General features: G+C 39.2%; 2 protein-coding genes across 5 annotated transcripts in view; one reads left to right on the forward strand and one right to left on the reverse strand.

The window, feature by feature from the left end:
- Positions 1-23,691, forward strand: part of LOC139969993 (uncharacterized) — a 345,154-nt gene that overhangs the window by 188,021 nt on the left and 133,442 nt on the right. The window lies entirely within an intron of this gene.
- LOC139969982 (uncharacterized) overlaps positions 1-23,691 on the reverse strand; it is a 314,878-nt gene that overhangs the window by 85,652 nt on the left and 205,535 nt on the right. The window contains exons 4-5 of the mRNA XM_071975479.1: positions 10,688-10,793; positions 8,947-10,445 (exon numbers count right to left, since the gene is read on the reverse strand). Of these exons, the coding sequence (XP_071831580.1) occupies positions 8,947-10,445; positions 10,688-10,712 (1,524 nt within the window). The 5' untranslated portion in view covers positions 10,713-10,793. The remainder of the gene's footprint in view (positions 1-8,946; positions 10,446-10,687; positions 10,794-23,691) is intronic.

Genomic DNA, 23,691 nt, shown 5'->3' on the forward strand with positions numbered 1-23,691 from the left:
AATATTAATGAGATTGGCCCCCAAAAACGATAGGGACCATCTACTCACTATTGGTAACATACCCACCAAGTATATGAGACCGATCGGATCTTGCATCAGTCATCGTGATTACAAGCTGGCGTCACTAAAACAAAGACAGACACACACATGCGTGACTGCGAAGTGGGCAGAAAATGTTAAGGTAATCCAGCTAACATGCATGTGGAAAGAGTAAATAATTCTCACAGCAACAATGCGCGCGAAGCGAGCCAAATCTATTTTCCACAAATTTACTAACTTGACGCCCAAAATATTTTCATAGTAGCTATAGTATACACAATGCACGCGAAACAAAAAAGTGTTTTGGTACTTTGTCTCCTAAAATACAGTCGTTTTGCTATTTAAGCTTTTCAATTCAACGGTGTTCATATGTTTTACTACATTGCAAAGTATTACATTGGTAGCGTGACAGGACGAAAGAGGTAATTCAGAGCTCTATGTAAGTAGACCAAAGTATACCAATATCTCACACCTGTATGTGGAATAATGAAGCAAAAGTCACTCTCTACAGGGCAGCCATGGTTAACACACAGAAAACGGAAATAAATCAATATATCCGCACAAAGATACACATTGTTCGCATGGGCGGCGATCCGTACTTCCGAGTGGGGGGGATATGACCTTGTTGACTATCTAAGCGTAGCGCCACCATAAGTTGGCGCGAAGCGTACAAGAAAATTTTGGGATTTACAAACCCTCTAGATGGCCGGAAACGGCACTTCCCGAGGTTTCCAAGCGGCATATACCCAACTTTAAAATAGGGATTTCATGTCCGAAATATCTCATAATCAGGATCCAAAATAATTTTTTTTTTAATTTCGGGTGTTATTTTGGGAAAATTGCCCCTGTCAATCTTGTTTCAGGCGCTACGTTAGAATGTTCGAGAGCTCTTTATATTATGCGATGAAGAAAATGGCCTCATGCAGGCTATTATAGGCCTATACACATGCAATACACAATTACACATAGTTACATTCCTAGGTACCGATTGCTAGGGCATCCAGGTGAAACGTACGTGTATTAACAGGGGCGTCTGAAGCTATTTGGGGTTGGTACGGAAGATCAGAGTGTGGCCATCTACCATAATTATCGGGGGGTGGGGGACGTTTGGAAGGTCAAACTACGCTACGCGCCACCAAGTTGGTTGGCGCGTAGCGTAATGGAGAAAATTTTGAAAAAATGCCTCCCAGATTGCAGGAAATGGCACTTCCCGAGCTTTTCTTCTGTGCATTCTCCCTTGTCTGTTTTTGTACCCGATTAATCTTCTGAAACACATTTTGAAGTATTTTTTCATTTTGGTTCTTTATTTTTTGCCTTTTTTTCTTCTTAGTGCTACTTTTTTCTCCTTTTTTTTTGCGCCGTGAATATTGGTCCGGCGAACCGCTCCGACGCCCCTAATTAAGCATTACCCTGGTAACATGAGATTCTCAGCTGTTCGAGGGAACATGTACGTGTGTAGGCCTACTATAGGGCCTATATGAATACTATGAGGGTGCATATATGTACTATATCAATACCGTGGGCGCAATAATACATTTTGTTGTTATAGGGCCAATGAAGCCTACATTCAACTATTCTTGCTTTATAAAGACGGTTTATTTGAAAAGATCGCACTGCGTTTATGGTATAGGCGAGAAATGAAGCTAAAAAGAGCCGTACATTCACGATGATGCATAAATGAAGGCATGAAAATATTCTTATTCCTGGCATTTGGTGGGGGGGATATGGTGTATTACATCCCCTCCACCCATTTTCATGGGGGGATATATCCCCCCCCCCCATCCCCCCAGGATCGCCGCCCATGATTGTTCGTATCAGTAACCTCGCGATTATCTTTTTCTCAGGTGAGTTGGGCCTGTTGGTTGTGCTACTATAAAACACTATCGTACACACGCACAGTTTTTATTGGTAAGTAGCGTTACAAAATCGTCCCAATTGGGTTCTCCCGATTGACAATTATCTGTGGGCCAACTGTCCGGGGGAAATTGCCCAGGAGGGAAATTGTCCCGGAGGGTAATTATCCGAGGGTAATTGTTCGGTAAGGAGTCGACTGTTGAAGGCATAGTGGAAAGGATTTGTCCGGGGGGGGGGGGGAGTTTTCTGGGATTGGAATTGTCCGGGTGGTAATTATCTGGGTGGGAATTGTCCGGGGGTACTTGTCCAGAGAGGTAATTCTCCGGGGGGTAATTGTCCAGGGAGAGTTGTCCGGTCACCCTTGATACACAAAATCAGCAAAAGCCACATACACGGATGTCGTGTATGGAAGGTAAATGTTACATCCAGTCTGCATATGTGATCAAATTTCCAAATAACTATAGAACAACTGTGGACAAATACGTGTCATTGAAGTGCGCGGTGAAGGTGAAATTTAGTTAGTTGTTGATATTCAATGGAGGAGTCTTCATTACCGCAACCTTTTTGACGTTATTTCGGTCACGAATAAATGAGTTCGGCGTTTGGTCCTTTAACGTAGACCAAAGGTTGGATATATTTCTTAACAGTTCTCTAACTAGCAATCGCCTGACATATAGCTAAGAAGTTAGGTCTACACCATCACATATTATCCGGACAACCAAGCTCATTAACGGTTGTCAAAGAACGACTCACGCATGTTCCGGACCTGACAGAGAATACATGTCCTGGACACTGATTGGTCATCTTGAACAACATGGTAACGTTACTGTATCCTCGTCATAGAAATTGAATTAGGAAGAATGCTGACACAGTTTATCGCCGCTTGTTTAAGCAGTGAAGCCTTGAAATATAATGAAGGCGCTTTGCAGTGTACGCCAAAAAGCCAGATCATTTGTAAGACTGAATTTGATTTTACCCGTTTTTCGAAAGAGTAGGTGTACTTTGCACAACAGAGACATGTTATTGCGACCAGAGTGTTAAGTACTATATATACTCCTGACGTAAGAACCAACTTTGAAAACATTTTTTTCTCTCCTCAAATGACTCGAGTAAGTGGAGTGTTTGTGCAACTTTCATTGTATGGAAAGTGTCATTTCCGGTATCTGAGAGGCATATGGCAAACATTTCATCCTGCTTGTATTATTTTAGTGATCCACTCAAATAGTGTCATATAGTTGTCCCTGAAAAATGCCGTGAAAAAGCATGCCTCCGTCCTCCCCACCCCGTTACAGCACACACCTATAGCCTTAGTGTAATACTTCCATATTAGCCTGTGCATGTAGTTTCCAGTTTAATGTTGCAAAGTGGGTATAGTAACCTATTTTCCTAGTATTACATTGTAAGTGATAAGCCCAGGACATCATAACCGTCATCTCATGTTATTCTGGCATGTTGATCTATCGTTAGGGATACAGCTTTAAGTAAAATGAGGTGTTAACATTTTTGTTATTAGGCTTTAGTCATATCGCATCCGTAGCCGGTCTAGGGCCTAGGCTAACTATATCCAGGGTCCAGTGAATATTAATACAGCTGCTGAGCAGACGACGCTACTAAAGTAATAAGATACCTATGTAATTGCTTCTACTATCGCTTCCTAAGAATTACCTAGGAACTACAGACTACTGCCACATTTTTGGCATCCAAATGCGGCGCACGATATCACCATTTCGAGTGATTAATGTCAACTTTATCACTTTAGTTATGTCAAAGACTTAGTGTTTGTATTACGCTCCGTTATTGTCTTCTCGTACAAGCAAAGTGCCACTAGTACGATGAGTGGCTTCGGTATATATCGCATGACGTCATTCTCCCTACTTCAAATTCTATGATCCTCGCCTAGTTAGCGAAATTTTACGAACATACGGTGATTTACACCGAAGGCCTGATGCATGATTAATCTAACGAATACACTGTAGAACTAGTCTATTATTGAGCAAATGTAACACCCTCCGGTGTATTAAAAAATCCTTGGTCGATTTCCTGGCCCTGATTCATAATTCAAGACATGTGATATACGCCATATAGGCCTGCGTACAGAGCAGCTAGCTGTGGAAACTGTGACTGTGTAGTGTGTATTATATAATACCATACCATTACGGGTTAGCTGTTTGTGCAAATAACACCGATCGCGAGTCGCTGCGGAAAAATACGATTAACATTTGTTGCTGGCGACTTTGTTTGCAAGATGTTTTTTAAATCAAATACGTTCAACTGTTACCTATCTTGTTCAATTCGAGAATTTCGAACCAAAGTAGAGAATTTTACGTATTGTTTTGAAGAAGTATTCTACTCAGGGGGATCTTTGTTCTTTACGTGTGCCAGTGCAGAATTAACTGTTTGCCGCAACAGTTCTTTGCTAATCTGCTTCTGGATTTTTTCCTGCGTGGCAAACCTGTGAGTTTGAGATTGCTATGAAGAGTGTATGTTCAGCCGGCATTCACAAGCTAGCCATGCGGATGATGGAGCGGGCTAGTTTTCTCAATACATGTAGCGTGCATGCGCACTACAATAGCTAGAACGGCTGTAAATTCTGAATGTAATATCACCTTCCCCTCCCCTGTCTGGTAGAGATTTCTAGGGTGTATTGGACCTTCTTTCAAAAGCCATCATTCGATTTCTAAATGGATTTTATTGTTTTGTTGGTCTTCTACATATATGGTACTGTCATGGTTGAATCTTAATTTGTTCATTGTTAATAACAACGTTTACAGTGGCGTAGGAAGGTATTTTTGAGTGGGGGGCTGGAGACTGATGCCCGGCCTGGGGGAGGGGTGTCCCCCTCCCCTTTGGATTTTTTTTTTTTGCATTTCCAGGTGGCCTCAGATGCAATTTGGTGCAATATAGCACACTTCAACACCCACTCCATTTTGTAAATAATTTTGAATATTCACCTGGCCTTAGATGCAATTTGGTGCTCCAAATGAGTTTTTTTTTCTCATTTGGAAATGAAAAAGGGGTTTTCTGACTTGGGAAGCGGGGGCCGGGGGGGGGGGGGGCGGAATGATACTTCCGCCCCACCATATTTTTCACTGGGGGGGGGGGCTGGCGCCCCAGCCCCCGGTTCCTACGCCCTTTAACGTTTATTTGACTCTGTATATCAAGGTATTAAAGTTTCTTTTTTTTGTTTAAATGCTTCGTCTTAAACTTAATATAAAAGATCGAGTATATTTTCATAACTTATTTATAATTCATCATAATAATAATACTAATAAAGTAAAGTCTGTATGCTATTGTATGCATTTAATCCCATGTATTAATTATGACGTACATTCACATTGTATCTTAGATATAATGGTAATGTTAAGTCCCATTCTTTATACATTTCATATTGCATTTATCTTATCAAAGGAAGAGTTTTTTAACCAGGGGTCTTTCGGCAACCGCACCTAACCTTCATTACCACTCTGCCTAGATAATACCTCTGTAGTGATTACAATGGTATACTGGTATAATTCAGCTATTTCTAACAATCCGTTGTTACATCTTTCACCATCCTCCACCTTTACAGGAAAAAAAATCAATTTAACCTATAATATGTCACAATTAACCACAACAATTACACCAAGAATGTTGAAACCAGACAAGCACTTTGAGGATCTGCAATAAAACATTACATAATTATAATTAAGAGCTGATAAACGATTGAGGAATATGCACAAATGATTGATATTCCAAGATTTGGTCTCTGCAAATACAACCTGTATGTGTAATATATGCATTTCTTTTTTGTACCTGCAGTGGTAAAGAACATTTGAGTCAATACATAGCTATATGTTATGTTCGTGGGAGAGGGGAATGGGTTAAATTATTTTCATATCCCTTGTAACGCCGATACAAATGAGAATATCGATTTAAAAGTCAAACATCACATCAATAACCGTGCACTAAAAGTCACTTATGTTACACAATTCAAAGTATTTATTTAGCCTTCCAGAAACCATCACTCGATATTTACATAACAAACTAACAGTTTACCATATCACTGATCAGCTGATATTGTTATCTATTAATACTTTGATCCAGTACAATGCTATCTTCGCGTCTTCTATACTTCTACGCAGCGAAAACAAAACATTGATCATGACGGGGGGGGGGGGGGGCTTAGTGTAACACCAAGGACCTCTCTCCGTGACAGCTCCCTAATTATACCAGGGTGCACCCATTCTGACAGCTCCCTGGTAATACCAGGGGAATCCTTTTTTTGTGACAGCTAATATTAATATCAGGGAGCTTTGTTTGTGACAGCTCCCTGATAATACCAGGGAGTTATCTCTGTAACAGCTCCTTTATTATACCAGGGAGTCCACTTTTAGACAGCTCATATTAATTCTAGGGAGCTCTTTTGTTACAGCTCCCTAAAAATACCAGGGATTACTGTATGCACCAGCTGCCTATTATACCCTGGACCTCTCTGTGACAGCTTCCTAATTATATCAGGCAACCGTCTTTTTTACAGCTCATATTAATTCTAGGGAGCTCTGTTTGTGACAGCTCTCAAATAATACCAGGGAATTCTTTCTGTAGCAGCTGCCTAATTATACGAAGGACCTCTCTGAGACAGCTCCCTAATTATACCAGGTAACCGTCTTTGTGACAGCTCCTATTAATATTAAGGAGCTATGTTTGTGACCGCTCTCAAATAATACAAGGGAGCTCTCTCTCCACCTCTCTCTCCACCCACCTCTCTCTCCACCTCCACCTCTCTCTCTCTCTGTAAAAGCTGCCTTATTATACCAAGGAGCTCTCTCGACGACAAAACAGACCCTGTAAATTAATAGTGACATTTTGAAAATAAGACGTTATGGACATACAACAGTGCCTTTATATTGTAAATTAATATTCACCATTGGTTGTATATAGAATAACAGTTGAATGCATTATAAACTGCATGATGCCAATAATGAATAATTTGTCTTTAATAGTGGGTATTATGACACCTTTGCATGAATGCACAATTACAAGTTATCACCGTTCTGTATCAACTAACCAACATAATATTCATAACAAAAGTGCTACCAAAATTATGCGGGTTATATTCTCGATTGGTGATTTCTGTGTTGAATTATGCGCATCATGTTTCTAATTAATTTAAAAGTTGGTAGAGTTACTTCATTTTATATCAAAGCATGCGTTTACTGGTTAAAAACTGTGGTTGTTTGGGCTAAAATTAACGTCAGAGTGTTCACTATTTTCTCAAATACACAGAGTCGGTATATGTAGTTGCTCTGAAGCATTTACTAAAACTAAAATTAAACGTATAATAATTAGGTGATCCCTTTCGAGGGGAATGGTCAATACACACCCGACGGAGATCACACAGACACAGTCTCTATGCAAGGTGACTATGGTTGAGAGCGGATCAGTCGTTCGGTACTAGTTTAGTTTTCTTGCCTAGGTTCTTTTCTTGGTGTCTTTTCTTAGAAAAATACACATATTGAAGGGTGTCGGTTTTAATTTACACTAATTGTGTTGGCCACTGAAGAATTAATTGCAATAGAAGTAAAAAATCGACAAACTTTGATAACAGTAGGAATCGTTAACAGGAGAGAAGTTATTCCTTTACATAACTAACTCTTACTTGTTGATTAACGGTTCTTATGTATTCGTTTAAGAACGGCGCACCGTCTTTCACGAACTTCTTTTAAATTGCGACTTTACGCAGGCGTACTGGCTGCCGGTATTCTACTGTAAGAATACGTTTTTGTAAAAGTGTGTTAATAACATAAACCTCTCGCTGTCAGTGACATCTCCCTGCACCAGGCAACTCTCTCGGTGATAACACCTTGCATGGCTTGAGTCTACACAGACACTACATTAGTATGGTACAATGACCATACACTACACTCCATGTAAGGGTTGTTACTACATTAGTATGGTTAGATGACCATATACTACACTCCCTGTAAGGGTTGTTACTACATTAGTATGGTTCGATGACAATACACTACACTCCATGTAAGGGTTGTTACTACATTAGTATGGTTCAATGATCATACACTACACTCCTTGCAAGCCCTGGTTGTTACTACATTAGTACAGTATGGTTCAATGATCATACACTACACTCCCTGTAAGGGTTGTTACTACATTAGTATGGTTCGATGACAATAAAATGAATAAAAAAATAAAATGGTTGTTACTACATTAATGTCATGGTCTCAATAGGGATATGGCTTTGCTTTCCCGGTTCAAGCACTTTGAGCACTCTGGGGCTTACGATAGACTAACGTGATTTCAATCACTCTTTTTACACCTGACGAAGGACCAGGATGTCTGAAAATTTGTGTAGAGTGTAGTTATATCTTTTCTAAATATTACGTTGGATTTAAAGGCATTACATGTTGTCCTTATCTTTTCTACTATTATTTCTATCCAACACGTTCAATTATACAGTTTTATTTTGATAGAAGAACTGCCAAATGACTGTTTCGATCACCACATTGTAAATTATCGGTTACCGACCATGTATTGGTATTAATGATAACTGATGTTACATAGTGTTAATGGGGTAACTTAAAAGATTAGACAATTTCCTCCAACATATATGGCTTGCTGTTCCAGGTTCAATTCAATCATTCGAAGCATTTAACTTTTATTTAAAGTCTTGGAAGACTAGCTATTTATTCGTAACGGAAGAATCTGAAATTCCAAACATGAACACTCCATGTGTTTATGTTGAAGTATATGTTCAATATTCTCAATTCATCATCAGTTTTATTAGAGTTTCAGCGCAATTTGGCACATGCAGAGATTATTCTGATTGGTTTAAATATACTATGACATCATTTGCAATTATTCTCAATACACCACTGCATATTCATTAGCTAGGAAAACCATCCGTCTTCTGTATGATATAAAGTGGCTTAAATAATAGTTTCAATGACTGTCAATAGACTTGAGAATAAAGAAAACAAAACGATTATAAAATAGTAAACGGATCCTAAATTAGGTGTAGGAAAAAATGGAAAAGATTTTTTTTATTAGCTAACTTACATGATTTTTAGATGCAATCTCCAGCAACTGTGTCGTCGATCTTTGAAGAAGAGCGCTGTTAACTGTGTTTATTGCAACGCGACGCGAGCAGAGCTCTTTCACCGAATCCATAATGTCGTTGACGTCACCAGTTTGTTCCAGGATACAGAGAATGGCAAAATTATCCCCGCCTGGTAATCCCTTCAAATGGTTGATGAGTTTCTTTCCAGCATCAGGATCCAGACCACAGGCGAATCTAAACAGGTACTGAAGATCAAATGGATCTAAGAACCTGAGCCTATCGGAGAGATCGTGTGCGTTCTTTACAAGAGTGACAAGGTGGTGGGCTGCATACCATTCACAGAATAGTTTATGATAAAAACGGACCATCGTTGTAAACGACACATTGTTTCCAATACAATCATCGCTCACTTCATCTTCTTCGACCAAAATGCCAACTAGAATATACTGGTCATATAATTCTGGCCCGATTCTTTGACGAAATCCAGTCTTAATCCATGACAACTGTTGGTTTTTCTTGTTTAATCCTTCGAAAGCTATTTTGTCTAGCTCATGGTGTTCCATTTCATGAAGATAGAACTTGTTGCTTCTATTGTCGCCATATTTCTGTTTCAGATGGTCGTAAAAACATCTAATCATGTGTTTGAAGAACTGTGTGACAGACTTGAACTTCATGAGGTCTCTCTGATCATGAGCCATGTGGGCAAACATCACGAATATGAGAGGCACCTGGCAAAGATCAGCAAGGATGGAGTTTTCATAGAGCCATTGTTTTATTTCTTCCACTGCCTCATCGTTGTTACCTACTACGGCCTTTCGAATGTACTCATCCCTAGCTTTGTCATCGAACCCTGTTAGTTTGGCCCCCTTAGTTTCTTTTCTAAGACATTCTGGAAGATATCTTGTCGTTAAGCTGACATCAAAGTCTGCAAACAGTTCCATCTTGATGATCCTGTGTACATCGTCATTATCATTGCTGTCCCTGCCAGGATACTCATCATATCCATCCAAAATAATGTGGACGGAAGAGCAACTGTGAATAATGATATTTTCAATCTCATGTTTGCTAACACGGGGTTCATGGAAGAGAAGAAATGACTTAATCGCCCTGAAGAGCGACTTTACACTTCCAAGTTGTCTTAAGCGAAGAAGAATTAGTATTTCTACATTGTTCATCGGGGAATCCGATACGTCATTGCACCAATCGTAGGCCAGCTGAAGTGTTAACGTTGACTTACCATACCCGGGCTCTCCCTGTATAATGCGTCTCTTGGATTTAAACCGAAAGTCAGTATAAATACTTTTGTAAGAATCCAAACGCTCCCATGATCCTCTGGTATCTGGCGTTAGCTCTGATGCCAGACATACTTCAACGCTGCCTTCTACAAAGACCTTGTCCACACAATAAAGTCTATCTTTTATATATGGTAGGGGTTGAATCGCATCATATTGGCCTTTATATGTCCTTTTGAGACCTTCTATCAGAAATATTTTCTTCTCTAAAAAAAAAGAAAAAAAGAAACAATATGGGTAAATGTTTCACGTATGACTAAATGTTACGAACAATATATTAGTGACACACATGAGAACACGTAAATCTTAATTATTTATTTGTTACTGATAATACACTTTTGTTACTGTTCTATGTGTTATTACGACGACAGAGGGGGAGGGGGCTACATTTTTTAACAAAATAAAATAAAGATACGCAAATGGCAAAGTCAGAGTTAAAGACAACTACCTTGAAGATCAGGATTCAGCTCCATTATCACGTGATTCACTTCAGACAGTCTACGAAGCGTAAATGGGTCGTGTGAGTACAGCCCCTGCCCATCGTTTCCGAGAATCTGTTTTAAAAATATGAGCAAAATAGGGAATATAAATAGTTACATCGTTCCGTTAACCGTCAGGACATATACTGCATTGTTTTGATGTTGCATATGGTTAGGTTCAATGTTTTCTTAATGAAAATGTGTTGGGAAAGAATAGTTTATACCTAGGAATTGATATGATTACTACATGACAAAGAGAAACCAAGAGAAGTTTCAGACCAATACCCCTATGATGTCTAACGCTATGCTACGTGCTACAATCATTAAAATTACTTAAGCGCAAATAATTTATTATTCCAAATAGTAATATCCATCAACCGGAATATCTCTTACAAGATAGTTAAAGAAGGTAACAATGGTTAATGTTATGTTGAATTAACGTCTTGTTGAATCTTAAGAGGAAAGTAAATCAACTGAAACTGACTCACGATTTGCCCCCCGGGTAAGAAAAAAAGGAGAGAAAACAGGGAAAAAGAGGGGTAAAAAGGAGGAGGAGAGGAAGGAAGGGAAAAGAAAAAGAAGAAAGAGAGAAAAGGAGAAAAGGAGGGAGTAAAAGAAAAAAACGCAAAGACACCGGGAAGAAAAAGAGGAACAGTGACATCATTACAGCGCTGATCCCTATTATATACACAGGGAAGCCAGTGACGGATCGAGGATTTCGAAAGGGGCGTGAGCCTCACCCTTCCCCTAAAACCGACAACTCCAATTTCGACGTTTCCATTTTCCCTCTCGCACTAACATGTATCTATCTATATATATATATATATATATATATATATATATATATATATATATATATATATATATATATATATATATATATATATACTATATCAGGTCTATCATAATGCGTGTGTGTATGGACGCCTTAAACAACTGTACAATTGTGCTATGAAACCAGCTGTGGCTGTTCTCGAACTCGACCGAGTCTTCGGGTAACATGGCGCATTTTGGGAAGGGGCCACCGCACCCCCCCCCCCCCCCCCCCGTAGCGTATTTTTTTTATGATATCGCTAGTAATTTCAAAATAGAAAATGCTTAGATGCAACTAACAAGGCCTGGGAAGTGTCATTTCCAGCGATCTGCTAGGCATTTTCGGCCAAAAGTTTCTTGTACCCTTCGCTCCGCTTAGATAGTTTGCCTACATGCTTCTCCCCTCCCTTGGCAATTTCCTCACTACGCGCCTGTTCGAATCTGTAAAGTAAACTGCAGGTATAACACCATATCAGTGAGCATGAAAATGGCGTTCCAGGATGAACAGCATCAAAACTGTCTGTGTGTGTAGTCAAGAGCGAAGGAGCAGAATTTGATTTGGGGAGCTGTAACGACTTGCCCGAAAAATATAACCAACATTTTCGCGCGCTCCGCGCGCGTTCAACGTGTTAATGTTAATGTCAATATCATACAAGCAAGCATCGGTTATCACATCGAATGCCATCATGTACCGTACGGTCACTGAAAGTTGCGCAGTAATACCGCGGGATGCTCATGTAAACAACGAATTGTCCTATGTAGATGGAGAAAAAGCATGGAGGTCCAATTATGTCAAAACTCTTTTTTACATTAGTAATGGCGAATTAGTCGGCCAAGCTTAGAACTTAATTTTAATTACCAAGGAGATAATTTTTAAACTATTCATTTCCTTTAGCTACATCATTGCAAATTTAATTTTCTTTCAGTAGGTGCCCGAAAAATTCTCAGCATATTGCCCGAATTTTCAGAAAGAAATATTTCGTTAGCCCCCCCCCCCCCCCCCGCCTCCTTGACCTATGTGTGTAGTGTTCGGTTTCAGAAATATCTGGTATTTTTTTTAATTCCTTCAACGAAGTGTTATAATAGCCGTTATTAGAGGCTTCAATATTTGTACACCAATAAATTAACTGTGTCTGCATTTTCGAAAATTTCCTATCAGCATTCTTCATCATACTTCCCTCTACTCGTGAAATTTTGACCAGTCTGTTAGGGGTTCAAGGAGGATTTTCTATATTGGTTGTCCATAGATGAAATGTTTTGCAACATTATGGGTATGTTTTGAAGTGAGTTTAATCACGAGAAATGCGAATTTTGAAATTCTGAACAAAAAATGGGCTTTAGACCCTCAAAAGAGGGGTTGTCGGGTACTGTGGGCCGCGACGTAGAATCACCTACAAAAAGCAATGATCCATAGGACATGCGATGAGGTTGAACATGATGTGTGACTGGTGACAAACTTCAAAAAGGTTATGGATGGAAAAAAAAATATTGGAAAATACTTGGTTCTCAGGCAAAAGTGTACATCTGGTTGGTCATTTTCAAGCCCGAGAAGTGTCATTTCCGGTGATCTGGGGTGTACCAAAACCAGAAATTTTCTTGTACGCTGCGCGCCAACCGATGGTGGCGCTCGTCTTAGATAGTAATTCGCGCCCCCCGGGTTAGAAAATCCTGGATACGCCCCTGCTACTCTGTTGTACCTTTGGCAACCATACTTGTCTGTTGACACATCGATTACTCCATGATTGGGTGTTTTGTCATTGATAGCAGAGATTCATTTTAGTTGTAATTGATACTTTTCTGTGAATCTCATAAGGTTGGCAGTCAGTTAACTAAGGATTTCAGTCTGAAGACTATACAAGCTTCCACTTGCTGTGATTGGTGCAATAGAACGTGGGAGTATGGAATCCACCAAACATCATCTCTTGATGGGCGAAACAAAGACCTTTTCTGTTCTGAATTGCGCATGAATGTAACCTTGATGTCATTAAATGAATCAGAATTGTCTAAACTTATTCCAACCCACCAGTAGCCATCATAGACACAAGAGACAAACTGTCCAAGCCTCAAATCATGAATTTATTGTAGTATTACAGCTTCCTTTTACTCAGCTAGTATATTTGATGTGTTGTTTCCTGTGTATAAAGTGTCATGTACCATCAATGCTTGGTTTAAACAATGCCTCACTTCATTGTGTTTACAGTAGTGATCTTACTTAACTAGTATTTGTGAAGTCTTTGATAAACAACAAGTAGCAAGATGAGATGTTCAAGTTAATCCTCTGGTGATTTCTATTTTCTTTACTGAAAGTACACTAATTGCATGATGTTGCACAGATTGAATGAACGATTCAGTACTGTATCACACTTGATATCTATAAAGCAGTTAAAGGAGATTTCCTTACATAACTTTAAGCATTGTGGAGCATGGTAACATTAAAATGATAAAACAGCACAAGGAGAGACAGGGACTATGCACTCGGGGAAGTAGTGGGGAATGGGAACCCAAACCAATGTGTGGGGAGGAGGTGGGGGGGGGTGGGTACATACATAAGGACAATTTGAAGCAGAACATTACCATACCAAATAATTTAGTATGTCTTGAATGCATGTGTTATGCATTCTCTTTCAAGTAAAAGTCAGTCACATACTGTATGTATACAGATCTGCATAGTGCACTATGGCCAGGAAGGGTGTCAGATTGTGGACAGTGTGTAATTTATTTAGTGCCTCCTGTAGAATAACACTGTACTGATCATGTACACAAGTACAGTACACACTGTTCATGTATGGACTGGTTCACATTCATTTTCCATTCTGATAAAGGGGTGGGTATAGGATGTGGGTGGGGAGGGGTGTGGCGGTTACATGCATACAGACAGTTTGAAGCAGATGTTTACCATACCAAATAATTCAGTATACCTTGAATGCATGTGTTATGCAGTCTCTTTGCATTAAAGGTCAATCACATACTGTATGAATACAAATCTGCATAGTGCACTATGGCCAGGAAGGGTGTCAGATTGGGTACAGTGTGTATTTATTTATTGAGGTGCCTCGTGTAAAATAACACTGCGCTGACCATGTGCACATGTACAGTATACACTCTACCTGTATGAACTGGTTCACATTCAATTTATATGTTGATAAAGGGTTGGTAGAGGATGTGGGTGTGTCGGTCACATACTGTACATACCGTAGTTTGAAGCAGATGTTTAACATACCAAATAATTCAGTATAAAATGAATGAATGTGTTATGCAGTCTCTTTGCAGTAAAAGTCAGTCACATACTGTATGTATATACAAATCTGTATAGTACACTATGGGGCGGGTGCCATGGGGGGAGGGAGTCAGAGAGTATTAGACAGAACAGTTTTAATAATTACATTTCAATATTTTCTAATGCTGTGTAATATGGTCTCTTTGAAAGAAGATACGTTTCCACTGTTTTCCCTCGCAAGCATGTTTCTGTAGAGCTGATGTCACTCAAATACTTCCCTTACACTATTAAACTAAGGATGTTGCCCTTCTCCGTATGTAAAGTACTGATTAGAATTGAACTCTTAACCATGCTACATATTTGTTTGGTATCTCTGTACATTTCATTATCAAACTGTGTTTTGCTCTCACATGTCTCAAAAAACAATGTGTGTTTTTTAAATGTTAACTAACACCCCTCCCTCCATTAGGTCTGGAACGTCTTGTATGTTTGCTTGATGATGTTAGTATTTACATACAATGCACTAGGTGAGCATATGTTGTTTCCATAGTACAAAGTAAGCATATATTTCTCGATTGTGTTCTACTCAATTCCTTTATAGTTAAGATATGCTTAGTTAAGATAACTTGAACTTTTCTGATAATCATTCAACAACAATGCTAAGGTCTTCATTATTTATGACTTAGATTTGCTAAGCATGTCCAGCTCTTGCTAAAAGTAGTAATTCTAGCTTTTCGCAGGTGATGTTTGAGATTTTTAACATAGCCTAACTTTATTACTAGTCTAGCATATATCCTAAGTTTGGCCTGGCCTTGTACAAATCCTAGCCCATGCCTCTATACCATACCGTCACATCATCTTTCTGATCAATTAATACTGCTTAAGCTATTAACAGCGGTTCTTCTCCATTTAATAATCCATCTTTATAACAACAAGTCAATGGTAACAAATAACTCCCACGAATATACTACGTCTGCAAATCCACTCATATAGAACTAAACCATTCATTGTCACTGATATTCACTATATGTTAACAGGTATTCAATAGCATGAGTCACCGATATTCAAATATACAGGTGTTTCCTAGCTTTTCGCGGGTGATTTTTGAGATTTGTAACGGACATTTTGGCGCCAATAGTAATAAATGCACAAGAAACGTAAAGTTATACATGCCCGTTGGAAACAGACAGTTTAAAATATGACGTCTATTGGATATGCAGTGAGGAAGGGGTCGAGGAAGTAAATAATACAACACAACCTATATCAAGTAGATCAAGCTACCATTGACATTTCCCACTAAGCGGTAGGATGTTACGTCCCCCCCCCCCACACCAACGGTTAAAATTTTGGGCCAAAGCATTTTATGTACACATTCCCAAACCCTAATAACTGCTAGTGGATGCATAAACGAACAATAAACACAAACGTTTCAATACTATCCCTCCATCCAATTATCCATCCTATACATCATATCCACCCAATTATATAAATCCATCCTATCAATCCATCCTATACATCCTACCAATCCAAATATATCCATCCATCCTTTCCATCCTATCCATCATATCCATCCTATCTACCCATCCAATCTATCCATCCTATCTATCCATCGTATCCCTTTATCCTATACATGCTATCCATCCATCGTATCAATCCATCCCATCCTATCTATTCATCCTATCCATCCATCCTGCCTATCTATCATTTTCATCCATCCATCCATCCTCTCTATCCATCATATACTTAATATTCATCCAACATCCAACCTATCCATTCATCATTTCCATCCATCCTATCCATACATCCTATCTATCCATCATATACTTAATATTCATCCAATTAGTATCCACGTATCCTATACATCCAGCCTATCCATCCATCATATCAATCCAACATATACATCAAACCTATCCATCCATCATTTTCATCCATCTTATCCATCCATCCTATCTATCCATCATATACTTCCTATTCATCCAATTATACCCAAGTATCCTATCCATCCAACCTATCTATCCATCCTATCCATCTATACATCCTATCGACCGAATTCTATCCATCCATCCTGTCCATTCATCCTATCCATCTTATCTATCCATCCAATCCATCTATCCTTCGATCCATCCTATCCATCCATCCTAATTATCCATCATATACATCATATCCACCCAATTCTATCCATCCAACCTATCAATCCACCTTATCCATAATATCCATAATATACATACATCATATACATCCTTCCTATCCCTCCATCCTATCCCTCCTCCTATACATCCTATACATCCAATTATATTCATACATCCTCTATATCTATCCTATCCATCGTATCCATCTATCATATCTATCCATCCTATGAATGTATCGTATCCGTCCATCTATCCAATCCATCCATCCTATACATCCATCCTATTCATCCATCATATCCATCCTTACTATCCATCCTTTCTATCCATCCTATGAGTGCATCGTATCCATCTATCCTATCCTATCCATCCTATCCATCCATCCTATCCATTTATCCTATCCACTCTATCCATCCTATCAATCCATCTTATACATCCGGTTCTATCCATCTATCCTATCCATCCATTCAATACATACTATCCATCTAATTATATCCCCTATCCATCCATCCAATCTAACCATCCTTTCGATCCATATACCTACCATTATACATATCTATCTATTTATCTATCTATCTATCTGTATATCTATCATAAAAGTATTTGATACTTTACCAAAGTAGCTAATGTATAAAAAATATAAAGAAAACATTTTAATTGAACGGTCGTCATCATATACATATTCTTAGACTTTAGTTCAGAAGCCATTTTTTCATTTTATATTATTTTTGGGCAATGTTACATACGCAGATTTAGTTCCATAACAATCTTTTTCTGCTAATATTCATTATTTTTAGAAACTATAATTAATGTGGTGTTTTGGAAATATTATATTGGCAAACGACATTTGATTTTCTTTATAAGACTTCCTTTCCGACATGGATTTTTGTGGAAAGCGAGCGCATTTTGCGTTGCTGGAAAGATAACTGAATAAATTAATGGAAAAATTAGGCTGCTAATTGAAAGTATTTAATAATAGAATCCAGTAGACGAGTGCAAAAACCACACCATAAGACACATCATAACAGAACTACATAGCAGAAAAGATAACGTTTCCCTATGTGTGGTTAGTTTAATAAATACATTTTCTACTATAGCATTAACTGCTTCACTTACCAGCTAGATATTTTTGCCAGATACTTTCAATAAGACTGGGGTGATCCACACTTCTCGCATAACCGATGGAATCTGTTAACCAATAGAAAAAATTGAAATTATGTAATAAAGAAAGTGGCGTCAACCAACGTTGGTGAAAAGCAAAACGTAGTTGAAATGGTATTTAACAATTTTGAAGCTGCAAATAGTATATAGAAATATTTTTATATTGATATCTTGTTCGTGATCGTGTTCGTTCAGCCGTTGAAAGTTTGTCACCCTGGCCTTAGTATTGACGCAACCAACATATAAAGGCATTGAAATAGTTTCTAGTAATTTAAGCATTCCGTAAAATATCTTGCAGTAGAAAAGCTGCCACTTGTCAGCAAAACACACCTAACTAAGTACATGTAAAGCTCTAATACCACGACTATCCGGATATCATCAGGCAAAACCGAGGTGATCGGAAAATATAGTGACAAAGATATGTAAGGAATGTATAAAGTTTGAATGTGCTGAGAATTTAATAGAAAGGTTCATGTCTTGCTTCACCAATGTTTATAACGTTAAATGGTAGCAAACTGATTATATTTTTGAAAAATGTACTTTGGTGTGAAAAGGTCATGATGGTTACCGGGAGAGCAGGGTGGGGGGGGGGGGTGGTTGTGAGACAGGGGTAAAAATGTCAGATGTGGTTCCATCAATTGAAGGATAAAATCACTTTGTTTTCCTTTTTGCAGGGGAGACTCATGGAGGTAGATAGGAGGGTGGGGTTGGCGGTGGAGGTGATTGAAGTTCGAAGAAATGTGAACATACTTGGTGTTATAGCATCCGCGTTATTATGTTGTGCGTTTTAAGATGACAGATACTATAGATACGGTATCACATTTACAAGACGCTTCGCCTTGACGCTTGTGATTCGAGTGTGTCTAGCATAAAACGTGATATGTAAAGAGTTGCCAAAATAGCGAATGACACACCACTCTAAAGATTAATGAGCGATACATTGGTTGTATGCATGACTACAAACAGATGTTCGTAGGATTGTGTACGGATTGCCGTATTGTTAAAACAAGAGCAGCAAGTCTGCATAAGCTCGTGTAACCTTTTATTTGAGAAATGTGTTATTTCTTGCGCGAGATAACGGTGTTATTTCCTTTCCTTACATCTCCTCTCCCCTTGCCCCCATGCTCCTTCTTAGCAGCCATAATTTGCTTATATGATAGAAGGTTGTTTAATTTCGCCCTCTCAATTAGTACCTTACATAAGTATGTCAGTTATAACTCTAACGTACCGCTAGAGTCTTACGTTGAAATAGTTTTCTTTTTCTTTGAATACAATACATTCGTCGCCTGAGCCACATTTAAATGTTCCCCGCGATATCAATATAGTGAACGGCCAATATGGCTATATGGTCACCAACATCGATTATGGTCGCATCACCGTATTTGCAGCTTCTACGCATGCTCACATGTACGTCATGTATTTGGGACCTTTTCAGAAAGTAAAACTACATTTTACATGCGGATCTTTGCAATGTGCCATCCAACCTTTATTTTTGCCGCAGGTACTAACCTACATAATTAGTAAGGTTATGAGTTTCTATACTTAATGCGAATCAATCCTCTAAACATTAATTTAAAATGCAGCTTTTGTGAGGTCGGCTACACCGAAATATGTCTCAAGGACATGCAGTTAGGTATAGGTTTTCACAGAAGCTTTACAGTTCAATTGCAGTGAATGTCTGTATTTCTTTCATATGTTACTCTCGCAATTTTCCAGTCATTTCTAATATTACCTCTATCTTAAACAAAAATGCATTCGAGAAAATCAAACAACATCTGAAAATCATGTTATTACAGGAACATGTTACACGAAGGAAGATTTTGAGAACGAAACATGTGTAAAAGTAAGTGAGCCTGACGTTTCGATCCTAGCAGATTCCTCTTCAGAGGCTGCATGACAAGTAACAGTAACATAAGGGACAAACACACGCACATAATACACACAGGTTAATGAGCATGGTGAACACAAACCACAGACTCCACTACCAAAAGTATTATCAGGGGATGTTATACCCCGTAATACGTCACGCTACAATATCATTGGGGAAGTGGTGAGGAACAAACAAGAAAGCAAAGACAGAGCTTAGTTTAAACTACCGTCCACCTTTCTTAATTCCTTCATTGAGTAGTACAATATATTGACTTAATAAACTTTCTATGTACTTGTGCAAGTATAGGTTTTTAGTTGTAGATGTCTCATCCGACGTGTGACATGTGACCCATTTACTGTACGGGGGCGAGTACGTTAACTAACATTTCTTAGTTCCTTCATTGATTAGTACAATCTATTAACTTCATATACTTTCTAGGTACTTGTGCAAGTATAGGTTTTGTAGTTGTAGATTACTGTCTTATCCAACGTGTGACACGTGACCCATTTACTGTACGGAGGACGAGTACGTTAACTAACATTTCTTAGTTCCTTCATTGATTAGTACAGTCTATTAACACAGAAGAAAGAAAACTACATAGAAGAGTTCAAAATCAACAGCGAATGGAAGTCACACACAAACACACATGTCACATGCACCCAAAATGAAACAACTTGGATACAAACTGACACTAAATGCGTTTTAGCGTGTCTGCGTGCGTGTGTAGGGGTGAGTGATGGATTCCTTTTTTGCCACCAGGTCTTGCACTATACCCCATCTCCCTTAATTCCTTCATTGATTAGTGCAATATGTTAACCGTATTTACTTACCTAATCAGGGTTCAAGTGGATGGCATTTGTATTGGTGTAAATATCATTGACTCAATGACCTCTATTTTCAATAATATGAAAATCCTTGTTATTGTTATGTTCAATCATTGGTTCTGGTATCTGGTTGGTTCTGGTATCGAATGGCCCTGGAAGTGGGAGGTTGTGTCCAACTATGTTTGTGGAAGCTTATGAACAAACCATGCCTTAGCAATACATCAAGCCTTTGTCAATTTAATGTAACTGTGACAGTATCGGAATGCTATTATAAAACCAGTCAATATATCCAAATTGTGCAGACACCAATCCGATATACACAGCTATTTGGAGAAACACATCCACTACTTCATGTATTACCGTGATCGCCGTGTTAAAAATTGTCGTACAACTGATGTGGCGGAGTGTATAGCCTAATGGTTAACGCCGGCGTCTCCCAGTCATGAGATCCCCGGTTCGATTCCCCGCCGACAGCAATGTGTGTCGTCTGGCAAGGGTGTTGTTCAATAACAACTTCCTGACATGGACGTTAAATGGATGTGTGCCGAGAGATTGGCTTCGGTCAGCTTGCGAGTCTACAAGCCTCCATGGCTTCTTTCGCGAGTTCCTGCTTGCGGGAAGATCACATATACACACATACATACATACATACACGCATACATACATACATACATACACACATATATACATACATGTGTCATACGTTCTGACATTAGTATTTTGGTAACATTTATATACTGTTTTCTTTTATTTGAAAAACTTTAGCATGCATAACAAATCTATTCATAATCATCCAACCGAGGCAGAGGCCATACTATATACAATAGCAGGGAAATAACAGTTACTCAATGAATTTACTGATGACGTGAAAGCCTTAATAACACCTTTTCGAATTCGCCTGTTTCAAGTAACGCGTGTTGGTTATGACAAGCATTTTACATAATCTTACCGCTTGTCGACGAGGCTCATGACATTTTAACCATCGGCATATACACTAAGACTGGCACCTACACCTTGCAACGCTAGCGTAACATATTGACATGCTATCCTCGAAACCAGCATTAATTTGACTATGACAGGATTAATACGTCCCCTACTGGATATGTGTCCCGTCTATACCAGATCAGCCGGAAAATGAGTGAAATTATATACCCTGGCAGTGTGCGGGTGCTTACGACTATGACTGGTCACGAATTAGCCAGTGTTCAGACCCATCGTTTTGTTGAGGCGACTGACAGGCTTTCTCCAGTGCTGGTCGGTGACGTTCGTGTGCAGCTTTGACGGTTCATGACTAGAACTTGAGCAAACTTTGGACACAAAGCCATGTAGCCGAAGGCGTTCAGCGTTGGAAGATTTTCGGGAGGGACGTGTGTGCTTGGGTGAGCAACATCAATCCTGTGATACACACGCAATGAGCCAGTATACATTGTACATTATGAGCAGAAGAAGGGAAACGAGACAAGAGAGGAAAAAGACGAGACAGAGACAGAAGTACAGTTTACGAAACACCATTAAAGTACTTAATGCAATATCTCAACAGGGTGCCGAGAGGATAAAGGGAGGGGCACGACATCCAGGACGATCTTTTAAGGGCCACCGTAGGTGCACAAATGAAATGACTGATCTCTGTAGTCCGATAGTGGTTGCGACCGAGATGAAGTTAAGTGTGATTGTTAAGCCAACCTTTATCCATTCAATAGATGGAGGGAGGAGGGAGGAGGGAGGAGGGAGGAGGGAGGAGGGAGGAGGGAGGAGGGAGGAGAGAGGAGGGAGGAGGGAGGAGGGAGGAGGGAGGAGGGAGGAGGGAGGAGGGAGGAGGGAGGAGGGAGGAGGGAGGAGGGAGGAGGGAGGAGGGAGGAGGGAGGAGGGAGGAGGGAGGAGGGAGGAGGGAGGAGGGAGGAGGGAGGAGGGAGAAGGGAGCACGGAGCAGGTAGGAAGAAGGAAGGGAGGACGTTGTAAAATTGTTATTGGGGATAAACGATTTGTACATTTTATATAAAAAATAGACAATTGCCATAATGACATCACTAATTTTGCTCAAGTTGACAAATGTCAGCATTCAACATCACCAAATATTGACAATGTGTATCTCCACTAATCAAAATGCTATATCATGTGGCTTTAAGCTGTAGATGCAAACCTTGCACATCAGTTGTGTTTAACGATACACTTTATCCTCTAGAATAGAGTCTTACGTAAATGGTGCAATGAGGCAGATCTCTCCAAAGCGAACACCACGGCAAGAATATGGTAGCAATACCATTTCTGTATTTGTTATAGGTATATTATTCGAGGAAGAATGGCTGCCATAAATATCAAGCTCAGGGAAGCTGTATCAACATCTCCATTTGCCATATAACTCTCGCTCAATATTGTTCTCCACCAAACTTCTCAAGTTGTTGTGCATATTTACAAGTGATATCAGGTATATTCAGCAGAACCAGTTTACTGTCATTCCGAATTACGTTAAAGTTTTTACGGTTGTCACACAGTGTGAAACCAGTACAATTTTTATTTGCCCCTAGTTTCTCCTTTCTGTAGTTGTAAATAACGTTACATTGTATACATACAGCCAAGTTAGCCTATATGTTGCTATGGTAGGCTACTTTCGAGATACACTTCCTCATTCAGCAACGATTTCTCTAGTGCGCAATCACGGAACTCGGGTGAAACTGACGGATGTATAAGTACGGGTATGTAGCTAAAGTGTGAGATCACGTACCTATTTCATATACATACGCTATATGCTTCACGAGATTTTGCAAAGCTTATGCACTTAGGATTTCAGGCACACAGAGTGATTTTGACAAGAACCAGTACTAAGTGTTATTAATAGTATTCTACCTTCATATTAATTATAATAATAATTTATTGATTTTCAAGACAGTATTGAATTCTCCATAACCACTATAAATACGACGTCGTGTCTTCATTATTTGCTCCCTCTCAGCAGTAAAATTAC

The sequence above is a fragment of the Apostichopus japonicus genome, chromosome 7 (assembly GCF_037975245.1).
Source record: "Apostichopus japonicus isolate 1M-3 chromosome 7, ASM3797524v1, whole genome shotgun sequence".
Taxonomy (NCBI): domain Eukaryota; kingdom Metazoa; phylum Echinodermata; class Holothuroidea; order Aspidochirotida; family Stichopodidae; genus Apostichopus; species Apostichopus japonicus.